A 16962-nucleotide genomic window follows, 5' to 3' on the forward strand; every position below is an offset into this window, starting at 1 on the left:
AAGAGTGAGACTGACTTGCTATTTTTTTTTTTTTAAGAATGCTTAGTTTTCATTGTTGCTACACTTTTAAGTTAAAGTAATACAATGCAGGTCCACAAATAACGATTTTAGCAGCCTCTGCTGGTCATTACCGTCACTACAGGTTGTTAGTTTATTCCTGCGTTACCCAGAATTCCTTTTGTTTTCACCGGAAGACGGAAGCGTTTCAAAAAGCGTTCTTTTAATAGTTTTATACTATCTGTGGATCGTTTCTCTTAGCCAGTGGAGCTTTAGTTACCGTGAGCTGTGTTTTCTTTTGCTGTTGTTTTTCGATCTTCAAATCCTACAATCTCTTAAAAACAGCGTGAGATTCCTTTTTGTTATTAGCGCGGTAGTTTCTGCCCAAACAGGAAACCGGTGCGGTAGTTCCTGGCCAAAAAGGAAACCGGTGCATTTCCATTTCTGTTTTCCGGCCGGATGACGTCATTTTTGCGGGAATGACTACCCTAGCCACCGTTTCAATAGAAAATAGTTTACAAAAGGCTTTCGGGGGTGAAATTCATGGAGTGGGTGTTGTGAAACATTTGCCACTCACAAAAGATATACAATTTAACTTTAGTTTTGAAAACGTTACCTAGTAGGCCTATTACTTTAAGAGTGATACAGCTATTAGTTTTCATTGTTGCTACAATTAAAACTTGTGAGTGATATTGAGTGACTTGTTATTATGCAGTTTTTTTAAATAATTTAACGTTGCAGCACTTAAAATTGAAATTTGAATGGTAATATCGTATATCGTATCGATATCGAAATATTTAGTATAAATATCGAGATATGATTTTTTTTCCATATCATGCAGCCCTAGTCAACAATATAATAAAACTAAACGTTTCATACTCATGTCATATGTGACTCCTTATTTCTGAGAACAAAATGTTTCAATGTCATTTCCAGTTATATTCTTTGGACTAAACTTACAGAAAACATGATGTGCATTACTTTAAAATAGATGACATGCGAATGTTTAAATACTCTTGTCATACACAGCTTAATCGTTGTTTTTTTGTTCAACTGAGATGTTTCATGCTTTTAATTGGTGTTTATGGATAATATTAGGTTTTACTGTAGCCTATTGTATCTAAGACCAGTAAAGTTTAATCCAATGTGCTGGGGTCCCCAGCAAAATAATGATTACATGTAGAAGTAAATACTAATACAATGTACAAGAGTTGTAATGCTTACAGTCATGTAATTATGTACCATTCTGCCAAATTAAAGACCATCTCCTATCATGAAACGGTTCTAAAGAACCTAGTCCGTGAGCCAGGGGGGTTGGTCATTACCATCTGAGGGGAATAATGCTCATAGTGATTTTTGTCAAGGTATGCATGTCTAGAGTTAATAAAGGATTGTGTCTTCCTGATAAACGTAGCTCGCAGGAACATTTGAAGAGGTTTGACAGCAGCAATTTATTCCATGCAAACACTCTCCAGACTGGTTAACCATAGTAGTAACACAAACGTATATGACATGTTCGTTGTAGTGTATCTATCTTGATATGTCTTAGTTTTACAGAAAGTACAGCATTATGGCATGCCCCCCCTTACCCCAGTGCACACTCTTGGACGCTACACTACTTAGACTAATTTAGTAAAATAATTTGCTTTGCTATGATATTCTTATGAAAAATAACTCATATTTTAACAATAAATGTAAAGATTTACTTAATTTGCATACAAAATCTGCAGTATCTCATCAATTATTTTAAATTATATTTAAACATGTCATATCTGATAACAATTTGAATATTTTGTGCCCTAAATACCACTTATATTGGTTTACCCACACCCTTATTATGCTTATTTTGACTAATTTGCTCAAAAATGCAAATGATCTATTTACCTATGCACAATCCAAAAATGTCCTAAGCAGAAATTCTACAAGACAAGTTACCTTAGGATCAACAGTGAAAAATTTGGTATTTGACCATTGTTTTCCAGAAATATGGTCTATAAGTCATAATTGATATATAGAACATATTTGTATGGCCATAATTAGCTTATTACATGAACAAAGAGCAGTTTATTGGGACATTTAGTGCTTCAGTAGTGGTCAGATGTACAGGAATAATATTTGTAAAAAAGAAGTACTTGGAATAACACTGAACAGAAAATGACCATGCGTTTGCTTTGAGTCGTAACATATGCATAATATATGCTAATCAGCTACCATAAACATACCCAATGGTTACACTGTAAGGGTCCCTACACCTGAATGAGATAAAATGTTCATTATTTTAGCAGAAAACCACAAAAACACAAGTTGGATGACCTATAATCCTTATTTATGCTAGTTTAATCAAATATGCAAATGATCTAATTAACTATGCGCAATACAAAAATGTCCCAAGCAGAAATGGATTCTATGTCAAAAATGACCTAAGGATCAACTGAGAAAAGTTTGATACACCCATTAATCAGGTTGTTATAGCTTTTGCCCTGTCTACTTTAAGTGCATTCTCTTCTTTAAAAAAAGCAACTAAGAGTATACCTAGCGCTAAGGTAAAAATGCAATATATCAGCTACCTACTTTCTTAAACAGATGAGACAAATAGGAAAATCAAATGAGCAAGAGCTAAAACAAATAAGTGTATCAAATGACGAGATCCAAAAAGAAACAATGTGGGCTCGGTTTAAAGCCAAAAAAATGTCGTTAAACAAAGTACAAATTCAGTTTGACTCGGTATCTCTGGCCGTTTCTCAATACCCGAACTTGGGAAGCACGGACTTGAGTCCTTGGAAGTTCAGACTTGCAAGTTCGCCTCGGGAGTATAAACTTGCGAGGACGCGAGGACGGGAGTACGGGAGTACGGTAGTTGGAACGCACCGTTCTCGGTGACGTCACCATCTCAGCTCGTCCACAGTGTGGATATGCTCAGAGCAGATCTACAAGCTAACAACGCATTGCTGAGTGACGCGGTGTTAGCTTGTAGATCTGTTTTTTTGTACAACACAGCATACATTTTACAATATAATGATATTATATAAACATAAGATATATTAACGTATATCTAGGTATATAAATGTTAAAACATCGTTTTTGTTCATTTAATGTATTTAGCCTACTCTTATAGACCTATCAGAAAAAAACGTATAGAAATATTCCATTTGGTATTTATTTATTATGATACTGACCGATTGTGTAACAAATAAATGACTTACAGACCCACCAGGGTATAACAGGATAGGTGGGCACAAGGGATATCTGGGTACCTCGATGTAAAATTGTCTATTTTGTCCAAAATGTTAAAAAATTAAATATTTGAAAAATGTTCTAAGGTAAAGTAGCCTATATATGATTATAACATGCTTAAACATTCGACAATCAAGGTCTAATCAGAATCAGAATCAGAATCAGAATCAGTAATATTTCTACAATTGCTACAAAACCTGTATATCCAGTCATTTGGGAGCATAAACGAGAAGTTGAAGGATAACGTGATAGTTTAGCTCCAATCGGAATATTAAGTTATTATACTACCACCTTTTACTATTGTTTTATATTACTAGCTCCATTTGGAACCTCTCCCTCTGCTGTAGGCTATAGCTCCTATGAGGCTCCACAGCCACTTTCGTAAGGTGAATTCTAACGTTGACCGGGCCAGAATCTTAACCCCCCCGGGGGTTAAGCGGGCGGGGGGTCGCCGCGCAACAACGGGTGATAAGTCTATTGAGAATTACCGAGCCATTCCAGGTGGAAAACGGAACGCTCGTCCCAAAACACACTGCCCCGTTTTTTTCGCGGACCGAGGCCGCCGGGCTAGACCCGGGGCAGGGTGTTTTAGGACGACGGTTCTTCTATTACATTTCTGAATGGAGAGAGGTGCCCATCTCTGCGCAATGGAGAAAAGGACGGCCGATGTTTTATTTTTTCTTGATATTGTTTGATGGCGAACAATCATGATCTGATACACATGAAAGAAGAGTAGACCCGTCACAGCTAATAGAGAATTTTTAATTTTAAGAATCGGTTCAGAATTGAATGAGTATGGCTATAGTTAAATGTGAAGTTCTTTCTGCTATAAATATGCATCCATGCGTTCTGGGTGCCTGTCGGTGGCCAAACTGGTTTTCAAATGGTTCTCATTTACAATTCGGCCGATTAGCAAATGAGGCTCATTTGAAAACATAGGCAACAGAAGAGGGTGAGGGGCTGCTATAATCTTATGTTGATTATTTTTGTTTTTTTCCCCTGGCGGATCTTGCCCCTGCACTTTGAGCAGACCGGCGAATTGGCCACTACTATGCATGATTCTTACCTTTTTTCGCACAAAGGTAAAGGTCAGCCCCCCTTCTCTCAGATGTTTTACATTGTATCGTCCAAGTCATTTTCAACGACGGGTTGAAACAAGCGTTTAAATCGCTTTTTTAGTCAGCCTGTGGCCAGTCAACCCCTGTCCGCATGCGCTGTACTGCTCCAGTAAGATTGCATTGGGAAAACATGGCACAGGCTGACTAAATAAGCGATTTAAACGCTTGTTTCAACGCGTCGGTAACATTTTCTTGGCCGCTAAAATGTAAAACATCTGGACTACCTTTACTATTTGGATACGATGTCCGGGAAAATGTAATAATCATGCATAGTGACCAATTTTCGCCCGTGTCGTCACTTGCCTATACGCGACGCTGTGGAACCTCATTTCGGCGCAGCCATCTGCTGCAGAGGTTTCAAATGGTTAAACTTATTACTATTAGACTTAATTAAGTCTGATAATGATGTACCGTGCATGTTCACATCATGTATACTGTACTTTACTTAAGACCAGATTTGAAATATTTCATGTTTTAACATTTTGGACGAAATAGCCAGTTTTACATTGAGGTGCCCAGATGTCCATAGTGCCCACCTATCCTGTATCCGTTGGCATACCTCATACCTGCTGGAGTCAGGAGGCGATTGCGGGTGAGAAGCCTGCGTTGGCAAGGGTCTGGGAGCACTGGACCAAATAATTACCCGTGTGGAATAAAGTTGATCAGAACGGGAGGCTGGCGAGCGAGGCGACGTGATGTTGTAATATGGCACTTCTCTGGCTTTTTGTAATAATTTGTTTCCCCTATAGGTATCACTTGTGTATTGAGTGAGTGGTATATTATAGAATATAAAACTAAACAGAATAAACATATATAACCGAATAAACATTGCGGATTATATTAGTTAAAAGTAAATAGCTAAGTAGGCTACACTATAATTAACAATAGGTCTGCACATCAAAAGAAGTTAAAACTTACATTCACACATACAAAAGTCAAAGTGGCCTATAGTCAGACAAAATCGCACACAAATAAGAGTGAGTGGACCTCAAATTGTATTTCCAAAATATAATTAACCAGAGTTAAATTGATGGAATGACAAAATAAAAAATACATGAATGATGTACAGGCGTACGACATGAATCAAGCTTGATAAATATTAATAAACACCAGTGGTGGAAAGTAACTAAGTATATTTACTTAAGTACTGTATAAGTCCAATTTTGAGGTAGTTTTACTTTACTGGTATATTTCCAATTTTCAGTAGCCTACTCTTACTCCACTATGCCTCAGAGGCAAATGTTGTACTTTTACTCCACTACAGTTATTTGAAAACTTTAATTACTAGTTACTTTGTAGATTTAGATTATTATTACAAAACATACATTAACCACTTGAGCCATATCTACAAGATCTACAAGCTCACTTGTAGGACTTGTAAGTCTGCTATTTTCAAAAGATTTCTATACATTTTATACATTAGAAAACGTGTGAAATGGACATTCTGCATAAGGATTACTTTCAACTTTTGGTATTTAAGTACATTTTTATACCAATACCTTTGTACTTTTACTCAAGTAATTTTTTTATTCCGGACTTTTGCTTGTAACAGAGTATTTGTACATTGCAGTATTGTTACTTTTACTCAAGTAAAAAATGTGAGTACTTTTTCCACAACTGATAAACACATGCATATTTCTCTGGATGAAGTCCTCTTGCTTGGTGAAAAGTGTCTTTGACAGCTCAGCGCAGAATGAACTCCCTGGACGCATACCTTCAATTGAAGTAAAATAACGTTAATACTACTCGCATAAACACATATCAAACATTAGTCAGAGGCAGTTCTATCTCCCCAAAATTGGCTGAGACTATAGAAGTCCAATAAATATATCCACAACTAATTAGATCTCATTTGAACCACTACAAAGAAGACAAATCAGCCACAGATTTGAAGTTAATTAACAACATTCAAGCCTAAAATAAATCTTAAAATTACATTCTGTGGCAAAACAAAAAAAAAATTCGGACATTTCTTACCGCGGTCCGTCTCCGCCATATTGGTCCTGTTTTTCAAGCGCTGGTGGTCCGGTGCGGTGTTGCATTCTGGGCAATCTGCTGTGAAAAGTTCTCAGCGAGTCTAGTCCAAGCCCCCAGAACCCAGTGGTTGCATTGAAGCGAAATGGACATGCTGGCCATTCGTAGGTACTGCAGCTTAAACGGACGGGGCCACTGCACAATGTACGAGCGAAAACTGTTTCGACCAATGGGCTCGACTCACGAGCTTGCGCACAAGCTTGCGCACGGGGCCGCGCACCTCTGTGACGTAAAACGCGCCACTTCTGTGACGCAGAACGTATCACAGTGGCCCCAAATAGGCTACGCCCATCACACTATCCAACCCGGAAGAAGGGGTGAATTCGCTTCATGCGCTGGGTGAGCAACTCAATGCAAGTGGATGGGAGGGGATTTCGGGTGCCCTCTCTATTATTTTTAACTCTATGGTCTAGTCTGAAGCATGCTCGGTAAAGGGGGGCGATCAAGTTCACATCCGGGTATTTGGTCTGTACTTGGGCAAATGCGAACTTAGGATTGGAACAGTACTTGGGCAGCGACTGATGACGTATCACGAGTTCGTGAGGACGGGAGTACAGACAAGTTCGGGTATTGAGAAACGGCCAGTGTTGTGTGTGGGTGCAGACTTGCCTCCGGTTGATCAGATTGGGAGCACCTGTTATCATTCTCCTAATTGTCATCAGTTAAACACCTGCTTGAATAGCTGATGGTAGTAAGAGGATGAAGGGGTATAGGGGGCGGGAGTGATGGGTGCGGGGTGCTAGCTTCCCCCTGGCTCCAGTGAGCTTGTAGATTAGTGTGTGTGTGTGTGTGTGTGTGTGTGTGTGTGTGTGTGTGTGTGTGTGTGTGTGTGAGTGTGAGAGAGAGAGAGAGAGAGGGGGTATGGGGTGTGGGGGTGGAGGGAGTTGTGTGGGGTTATGTTGACCAATACACACCATTAGTGTTAAATTGGAGCTTGAAATTTACAAAATTATTGCCATCAAAATTTCACCCATTTACACACCGATGGCGGAGGAAACCTTGCAAGGCACCTGCTCATCAGGAGCAATTAGGGGTTCAGCATCTTGCTCAAGGACACTTCGAACACTAACTCTGGGGGAGCCCGGGATCGAACTGTGAACCCCGCAGTTCCCATCCGGCCGCTCTACCGGCCACTCTACCCCTGAGCCACTGCCGCCACCTCTACTCACACTTAAAGACTGTCAAGCTTTTTCCAAAATCGCAGATCTACAAGCTCATCACGCATCACATTGTAGATCGGCTATTCTTTTGTATAGTTTGTATGACAGAGGGGTTATGTCATGTGGTGTGGGAGGTGGGGGGGGGAGTTATGGAGCTTGCAGTGTACAAACGTTTTAGCATCAAAATATACTTTGAGTACCAAAGTAAAAGTACTTACATTTTCAGAAAATAGCAGATCTACAAGCTCATAACGCATTCAATTCAATTTCAATTAAATCTTTATTTCAGACCCAAGGCGATCCATATCACAAAATAAAAAACAACACCATACAAAATATAACAATAAAAGAAAAATAAATACAATAAAAAGAATTCCACCATGTTCAGCTTCGAACATACAGACAAGTGCGCCAATGGTTCCACAGTCTAGAGGAGAACCTGACAGAACTACGTAACGGGTTACTTATGACAGAAATGATGTCATTTACTGACTCAGTTGCCCTACACATAAATCTATACATAAGATTGCGTCGCACAGCAGGGCAGGTGGGTACCCCAACACTAACAAACATCTGGCTTGCACTGGAGCTTCTTGGAGCTCTCAGCAGCAGCCGCATACAGTCATTATAAGCCACTGTGAGTCGTCTGATGCTGCCTTGCTTGTAGCGACACCACAGGTGTGCAGTATACAGAGGTGTACAAAAAGATTTAAAGAGTGAGATCTTCACCGGTACTGAGCACATGCTAAATTTGCGACACAGCATGTTCCCTTGAGCATACAGCTTCCGACGCTGTCTATATATGTCCTTGTCATCAGAGAGGTCATTTGATATTATATGGCCCAAATATTTAATCTCACAGCAGACACTAAGGACAGTGCCTGAGAGATAGAAGTCAGGAAAAGTTGACTGTCTGTCTTCTCTGCTTCGGACAAACATCATCTTACTCTTTTTAGCATTGTACTTTATGTCAAAATCAACACCATACTGTGAGCATGCCCTCAGAAGCTGTTGAAGACCAGCACTATAAGGACTGAGGATGACCAGGTCATCCGCATACATAAGGTGATTAATTAGTGAATTTCCAACCCTACACCCTGTATCACATGCGTTTAAAATCAAAGATAAATCATCCATATAAACGTTGAAGAGAAAAGGGGACAAAATCCCCCCCTGGCGTACCCCATTGTTCACACGAAAGGGAGCAGAGGTTGACCTCCCCCATTTCACTCGCATCGTCTGGTGAGCATACCAGAAGACCAGGATTCTGACTAGAAAACTAGGGACCCCTCTTTGTGACAATTTAAAAAATAATTTCTCATGATTAATGCGGTCAAACGAACGTGACGCATCAATAAAACACATAAACATTGTAGAATTTTGCCTATTATATTTATCTAAAATGTCTTTAAGTGCAAAAATACACATATCAGTGCCATGCTTACGTTTGAAGCCAAATTGGTTGTCAATAGACTTGATGTGTTTCTCAAGTCTACTCAGAATAATTGTCTCCATAATTTTGGACAGCACGCTGGCTAGGGCTATAGGTCTATAATTGTCTGAGCTGTTTAGCTTCCCCACTTTGTCTTTAATGACCGGCACTAAAACAACAGAGAGCATAGAATCAGGTAAAAACCCGTGAAGAAAGAAACCTGTAAAACACATTGCAATTACAGGACACAGTTTCTTACTGGCAAATTTGAGATGTTCAGCTGTTATATTGTCCAGCCCACAGGCCTTATTATCACCAAGCTTCAGAATAGCTTCATGGACCTCACCAGGAGTGACAATCACTTCATCATTGAAATCTACCTGATCCACTACAAACAGGTTACTTTTCACACAGTTAAACAGTTCAAAATACTGATTCTGCCATAATTGTGAGATTGCTTCAGACCCACTCACACCATCTATGTTTGATGGGAGACATGTTTTGCAATTATTCATATTTTTTATCTCCTTCCAGAAGTCATTTACATTATTCTTATGCAACTTTCTTGCTAGAGAATCTGACCTCATAGTGTTTTCATTTCTTTTTATAAAGCGAAGAGCATATTTAAAATCAGCATTAGTGCGTTTTTTCTTTTCAAACAGAGGTCCATGTCTACCTTTGCCTGACTCAGCCCACATTTTAAAAGCATTTCTAGCCTCTGCATGAAGCTCTTCAACATGGTCATTCCACCCTGGCTTAGCATTAAAAACTTTTGCCCTGTGCTTATAGAGAGGCCTGCTGGATATACACAGAGACTCCACAATAGCTTCATACAGGGAACATAATATATCACAGTGTTGTGGGTTCTTGCAGTTCATATCCCGACACATGACAACATCTTTTGTAATTTCAATATTACCCAGTAAGGCATCAGAATGCTTCAAGTATTTATCCAGATTTTCTTTGGTTAATTTCGACCAGTCTATTTTCCCAGCACTCATGCTGTTATCCACAGGCAACAACACAGGTAAGTTGCCTGTTTTTAACACCACACGAAAGGGTATGTGGTCTGTGGTAGCCAAATCATAAACAATGTCTATTGTATCTATCGAGTCGTGAGCATCCACTGTACAGAGGCAGTGATCAAGCCAGGACGTCGTGTGCCAAGCCTCGCTGATATAGGTATAACTATTCTCTGGTAGACAAACCTTGCTAGATAAAATCAATCCACTGTCTGCACAGAAATCCATTAAATGTTTACCAAATAACGATTTAACATCAGTTACATCTGCATTCATGTCACCGACCACATATATGCAGGTGGAAGGGTTGTCCTGAATAAAAGACATGATGAATGCCAATCTACTGAGATATTCATCCTCATTTTTATAGCACTCATATGGTGTGTAAACATTCAAAATTATTATCTTTTTACCGTGACAGCACAGCTCTATCCCAATAGCCCAGTTAACTCCCAATCTAATGACATTAACCGACTGGTCATATTTTTTATTCCACAGAGTGGCAACTCCACCTGGAATCCTCCCTCGTACCACTTTAGAACACAGGTCGGTGGTGGATTCCCCCGCACCGTGAAAGTCCTTATGGATAGAGTTAATACCTTCGAGGTCTTGTTTAGCCAAGAACGTCTCCTGGACACACAAAATGTCACATCCCTCTAACAGTTTGTCCACAACAATACGGCGTGATTTATCAGTTTCACTGTGGCCAATACGCAGCCCTCGCGCATTGTAGGACACAACACAGATGTTCATGTTCATGTTCATAGAGAGATTAGTTTGTCACTGTGACTATTCCGTCGCAGACTGGCTCTCAAGCAGAGCTGCGGGTATCCCGCTGCCAGTAGCTGTACGGATATTTCTACATTACAACCCTAACTCAGTTTTAACCCTCCGCACAGGGTATGTTTGTGAAGGATAAACCAGTGAAAACCACTCGACCAAACTACGATGCATAAACCCATTCAATAACAAAATTGTCTTTTTGCCATTTATTACTAAACACACTCATACAATATACAAACACACTCCTAACTAAACTGTGCACAGTAAATTATTATGACCAGCCCGTGAACTCCACACACGAGCCGTTAGCATGTAGCTTGGGTAGCAAAACAAGCACTTTTGGTAGTTAATTTAACTGTGAAGCACAGAAACACAAAGAAACACACAACATCAATAACAGAACACATTACAGACTGTATAACCCACACAAATGAACATAATAAAAGTACTTTACATCGCTTATTATACACTTATACACATTAGCTTACCAACGGACGATCTGGCTTCACAAACACCAGCGTAACGACTGGCTGATGAAAGTCGCGCCTGCGCATAAGAGATCACTGACGTGCAAAACCTTATATTAACCCATTCTCTGCCATGGGCAACTTTTGACCTGTTACACAACAAAAGCCCAGCCGAAACATGAACATGTCACCACTCACAAATCACCTCTAAATATCTTTATAATATGCAAAATACTCTCCCGTCCTACAACCGCCAGAATAGATTGTAAACTATAAAATAGATAAATAATAACAAAAAAGATGTAATAACCCCGACCAACCACTAGGGAGATCCATCCACCTACAAATAAACTATAAATCACCCCGACCTGTAAACAGGTGAAATATAATTCTAAAACTATATAAAAAATAGCATAAAACCTAACAGTAGCCTTGGGCCCACGAGCCTCATAATAGCGGCGGACATAGGTTCCAGGGGGCCACAGTTTGGGATCAAACATATCATCAACATTATTACATTCAGCAGTAATGTGAAACGAACCGAATCTGCTGTGAGGCGACTCGATCCTACGACATGTCACTGTTTTATTACCCAATTTCTCAGATAAATAATCCCGCAGTGTATCCGCCTCCAGATTAGGGGAAAACCGAGTAGCAAACACACTCACCAGTTTGGTTGTCACCACGTCAATGTTGCTCTCAGTGCCAGTTCCTACTATGCCCAAATTCTTCTGCTCACGTCTCAAGTGAGCTTGCTTGTTGTGAGGTTTGGGCCTCACTGCTGCTGCTTTCAGCGACACAGGCTTCTTGCTACCTTCCTTCACAACACGGCTCCACTGCGGGGACTGCTGTTGCGATAGTGGCAATGAAGTTGTAGTTACACCTACATCCAACTCCTCTTGTTGCGCGGAACGCGCCAGCCCCTGCACCCCCTCTCGTGAGGTACTGGCGATACCGGTATCCAAACCCGGGCCTCGAAGCCTCCCAGCACGAGATGTTGTTAGCTCCTGTTGACAAACAGGGCCTGTTAGCCCCCGCCACGGCTCTGGCCCCCGCGGCGCCTCCCGTGCGGAGCCGGCAGCCCCAGGATCATAGCCCAGGACACGGTGTTTCTCCACCGCCGTCACCCGGTGATTCATGGCCGTGACAATAGCTCCCAGGTTCTCACTCACATCTGTCTGTTTCCAGTGACCTCCTCAGACCCGACACTTCTTGGCTCAGCTGCTCCATTCTACTCAGCAGCGCCGAAGCGTCCATGTTGCCGAACCCAACCGGTGGCAGTTCATCCAGATAGTGTGAGACAAATCTGGGAATATTTTCTCCAAGTTCATTAAAAACTTTTAAGCAGGCTTTGGCATTATTAGCATCCTTCTGTGCGCCTTTGTGCATCACATTTCGTACAGTGGTGTTTGGGCAGAGTTCAAACAGCAGCCGCTTTGACTCCTCAAGCCATTCAGATGAAAAATTGTTTGTCAACAACATCACAATTTCATCCTGACTCAGAGTCTTCATTTTTACCACAACAAAGTTTAAAAGTTCGTCTTCCACCATCACCTTCCCATCATCCGATGTAAATCTCAGGTTTTAAGCGAGGGCAAGCAGAGCCACAAGCAGAGCCACCACCAGCACGCACCCCCGCCGCCGCCGCCATCACTAAACAAAGGTACTACTGTTTAGGTTCATCCCGAAGATCGGCTGTAGATCACTTGTAGATCGGCTGTATGTGGTTACTGGAGGTTTTGTATTAATATCAAATCTGCAAAGTAACAGGTAACTAAAGCTCATATGCTGTAATTGTAGTGGAGTAGCAGTAACAAAAATGGAAAGTAAAGTAAAAGTACCTCAAAATTAAACTGTGCATTGTAAGCACTTGCATAGTACTTGAGTAAATATACTTAGTTACTTTGCAGCACCACTGAGCAGCCAGTTTCTAAGTGAAAGTATGTAGGAGTAGTTAGGTGCCAAAGTTTTGTGGAGAATAATAAATAAATAACGTAGAACATCAATAGTGTCATCAATAGTGTCATCAATAGTGCTGCTGCTGCAGCGAGCCCACAACAAGAGCTTGTGCAAATAATTGACAACAAGTAGGCAAGGCTAAGGGTGGGTTTTCAGCCTGCCACGAAAGATGGGCAGTGACTCTGCTGTCATGACATCAGTGGGGAGTTCATTCCACCACTGTGGGGCCAGAACAGAAAAAAGCTGTGACCGTGGATCATATGGCCAGAAGGACCACTGAGCGACGGGTCAACCAGTTGCCCCGAGGCGGCAGACCAAAGTGGTCGGGCAGGGGTGTAAGCCTCAACCATAGCCTGGAGGTAAGAAAATATAAATAAATAAATTGGGAAAAAATTAATGAAAAGAATATTAAAAACAAATTTGTTGTTTCTATATACTGTATATATCAACAACTACACACAGAGGTGTTCCCGGCTTTAAAGGTTTAACAACGTATAGGTGTTCCAGGTCTAACACTAACACTAAAGGTAGCTGCATACTACACTACAGCATCCGTTCAGTTCGGCTGGGCTCCCCAAACTCAGAAAACCGTGTACACACAAATGTAATTTCATACTGCCACAAACACTTCTGTGGCTCGCAGTCATGGCTTGCACTGCTGGTGGCGAGTGTAGACTTGTTCAAGCCAGCAGCACTGCTGGAAGTGGAACAAATGGTTAAATGAATACCTGGATATCACGACCGCGATGCACTGTGGGGAATTTGTGATGGTGGTATGGAGGTTTTCCCTTTCTAGCGATGGTCACGATACAGATTCACTATCCTTCTGCACTATCTGGTGTTACGTTCCTTTTCCTCCTGTATACTGTACAGTATGTGCAAGGTTCTACACATCACTTTAAAACAAGGCCGATACCGTGACCAAGACAGCTTGTACGCTGATTATCTTCCATTATTTGTACAGCAACTTTCTGGTTTGTGCTGACCATCGCAGGGACTGATTGAAAAAAAAGTGTATTATACACGTACATAAACCATTTTTTTTGCCTTTGTCTTCTCCTCTTGCCTGGCAGCTCCATCTTAAGAATCCTTCTCCCAATGGGATGACCCTACCCTCATCCCTCCTCTGCACATGTCCAAACCATATCAACCTCTCTCTTGTTTTATCCCCAAACCTTTTAACCTGGGCTGATCATCTAATGTAGTCATCTTTTCCCCCCTCCTTGTCATCATGTAACTGAATGCTGAATGTTGGCAGGCTATCTTACCTGCCAAGTACATCTGAAAGCCGAACCCCACGATGGCACAGGATAGACCCCATCCCATGAAGCAGCGCTTTTTGCTTTGAGATAACGGGGTTGCTGCACAGCACCCCATCTGGCAACAGGAAGAGGTACTGGATATAGGATTAACAAGTGGAATGCATGAGACACACACAGTTTTGAATACAACATTATGAGCTTTCCAACGGCAACCATTACATACAAAACAAGACCATCATCAAAAAATATATATGATTTATGAAGAGCTTATTGCGGTTCTACATGACTACTAATGTCATACATAAATACAAGACAACCACAACTTATATATATATATATATAGTATATTTGTCAGAACACAAAAAGATACCATAATGCCAAAATAATTACTGGAATTAAGCACAGCCATATTGATTGCATTGTCAATTTAGGCTACAGGAATGTATAAAAATGAAATATAATGCATAATAATACTTCAATCAGAAGCACTCTCGTCTTAGTAGATTCAGTTCACCATTTATTGACACAAATGGAAACAATTAAGCTTGGCGTTAACGCTCCGCTCTTGGGAGAATATTCACAGAATTTTGTCGAAGCAGCCTGCTAAGCATATATTCAGAGAAAGCTTATACAAATCCCCAAAGGGATACAATGACAACAATAGCAGTACATTGACATATTAGTTAGAATTAGCAGATATACATGATAACCACAAGTATTTGAGCCTAAGCCAGACTCTAATCAAAGAGGTGGAGGAGGAGGAGCTAGCCAAATGCATTAGATCAGCAACCAAGACAGACCTAGAGAATAGAAGCCGTATTTAAAGGATCCTCTTTGCTCATGTGTGAGCTGTGATTTTATAATGAGTGTGTGACGTAATGAATGGGGAATAGAAAGCTGATGTTCACATCAGCTGACTGACCGCTGGTTACAGCTTTGGTGTGCACGACTTCCGTGTCCTGCATGAACTAACGCTATGCTTCATATACAAAACAGGTGATGCTGAACGTCCCAATACAAATCACTGTAAGGATGTTTTTTAAACAAATACATAGAGCCAGCCAATAAGACAAATTAATCAAATGAATGAAACATCATGCAGAAAAAATTGCACCAGAAACTATGATGATCAGTGTGAGCATTATTCAAAGACATATTCAGGTTACACAGTGTGAATGGTGCTTTAGACATATAAAGAGGTTGGCTGCTGTAATTCATCTTTGATAAGTAACCAATAGAATAGTACCAGTAACTCTGGCATCCCTTTCCACATCATTACAACAACTGTACTGTTCCAACATAGAAGTGCCTTACCTTGTATCTTGGGACTTGGAGACCTGGGAACTTCCACTTCCTGTAGATACAACACATGAAGAATGGGAAATCATGTGTCATACAGATTTTTGATACTTCATACCATTTGGCTAATTGACTTCCAAATGGTGTGTGTGTGTGTGTGTGTGTGTGTGTGTGTGTGTGTGTGTGTGTGTGTGTGTGTGTGTGTGTGTGTGTGTGTGTGTGTGTGTGTGTGTGTGTGTGTGTGTGTGTGTGTGTGTGTGTGTGTTTCTGTGTGTGTTTCTGTGTGTGTTTGTGTGTGTGTGTGTGTAGCCAAAAAAAGGCAGTGAATCAGATGGACAATGGTTGGTCATTGTGGTGTTTTGATTGATCTGTAAACACAGATGATCATTACATTCAAAGCTGTTGAGGCACATAGTAGTGGCATGTTGCATGTTAATCAGTCACCTACATTATATAAACTTCAGTTTAAATATAGGTATTACTATTACATGAAAATACGATTGCTTTCACTAGTAAATGTAGGTATTGTTGGACTACTGATTTATATGTTCTTGTTGTACTTGTTCTGGCCAGTGAATCTTCCGTAGGCAAAGTTTCCTCCCCCCCATTCACTCACTCAATCTCATTCAACAACCATACTGGCTGGTTGTACCGTTCATGTTGAGAATGCCCTGCTGGTCTGCTTGCATTGTCTTGTACGATGATAAACATTTGCTGTGGTCTCCCCCCCCCCCCAGTGATGGAGAGAAATATAGTCAAATCAATCATCATAATGTTTTACCACTACTACTGTTTTACTTCTATCTTTAACATTTTTAAATCTTGTATATCTTATTATTATCCACACTGTTGAGGAAGCTTTAAGTGCCCTGTGTGTCTGAGACAATTAACACAATTAAATCATTGTAGGTTTGTCCAAAATCACACTTGATTTGTCCCACCTCTCCTTCCATGCACCCCCCCTCCCCCCTTTACATGACCTATCTCACAGCTGGATGAAACATATTTACACATGCATGCTTTTTTGAACACCTTTCAACCTATAGCATTTTGGGCGAAACAATAACAATTAAAAAATGTTCATACATAAAAATACATTTAAAGTTCCCCTTTATTAAGGATATGTATGGCCTGTGTTAACCATATTTTTACATTGTTTATTTTCATTATTGATTCCGTCATTGTCAATCAGGGT

The 16962-nt window shown here is 40.6% G+C and overlaps 1 protein-coding gene across 4 annotated transcripts in view; it reads right to left on the reverse strand.

Annotated features, from left to right (window-relative positions):
* Window positions 1-16962, reverse strand: part of LOC308094704 (uncharacterized protein) — a 94163-nt gene that overhangs the window by 23759 nt on the left and 53442 nt on the right. For all 4 annotated transcript variants that reach the window (XM_080441510.1, XM_080441509.1, XM_080441508.1 and 1 more), the window contains exons 13-14: window positions 15783-15822; window positions 14475-14602 (exon numbers count right to left, since the gene is read on the reverse strand). In XM_080441510.1, coding sequence (XP_080297636.1) covers window positions 14475-14602; window positions 15783-15822 — 168 coding nt within the window. The remainder of the gene's footprint in view (window positions 1-14474; window positions 14603-15782; window positions 15823-16962) is intronic.

Source organism: Gymnoscopelus braueri (assembly GCF_963280865.1).
Source record: "Gymnoscopelus braueri genome assembly, chromosome: 11".
NCBI classification, from domain to species: domain Eukaryota; kingdom Metazoa; phylum Chordata; class Actinopteri; order Myctophiformes; family Myctophidae; genus Gymnoscopelus; species Gymnoscopelus braueri.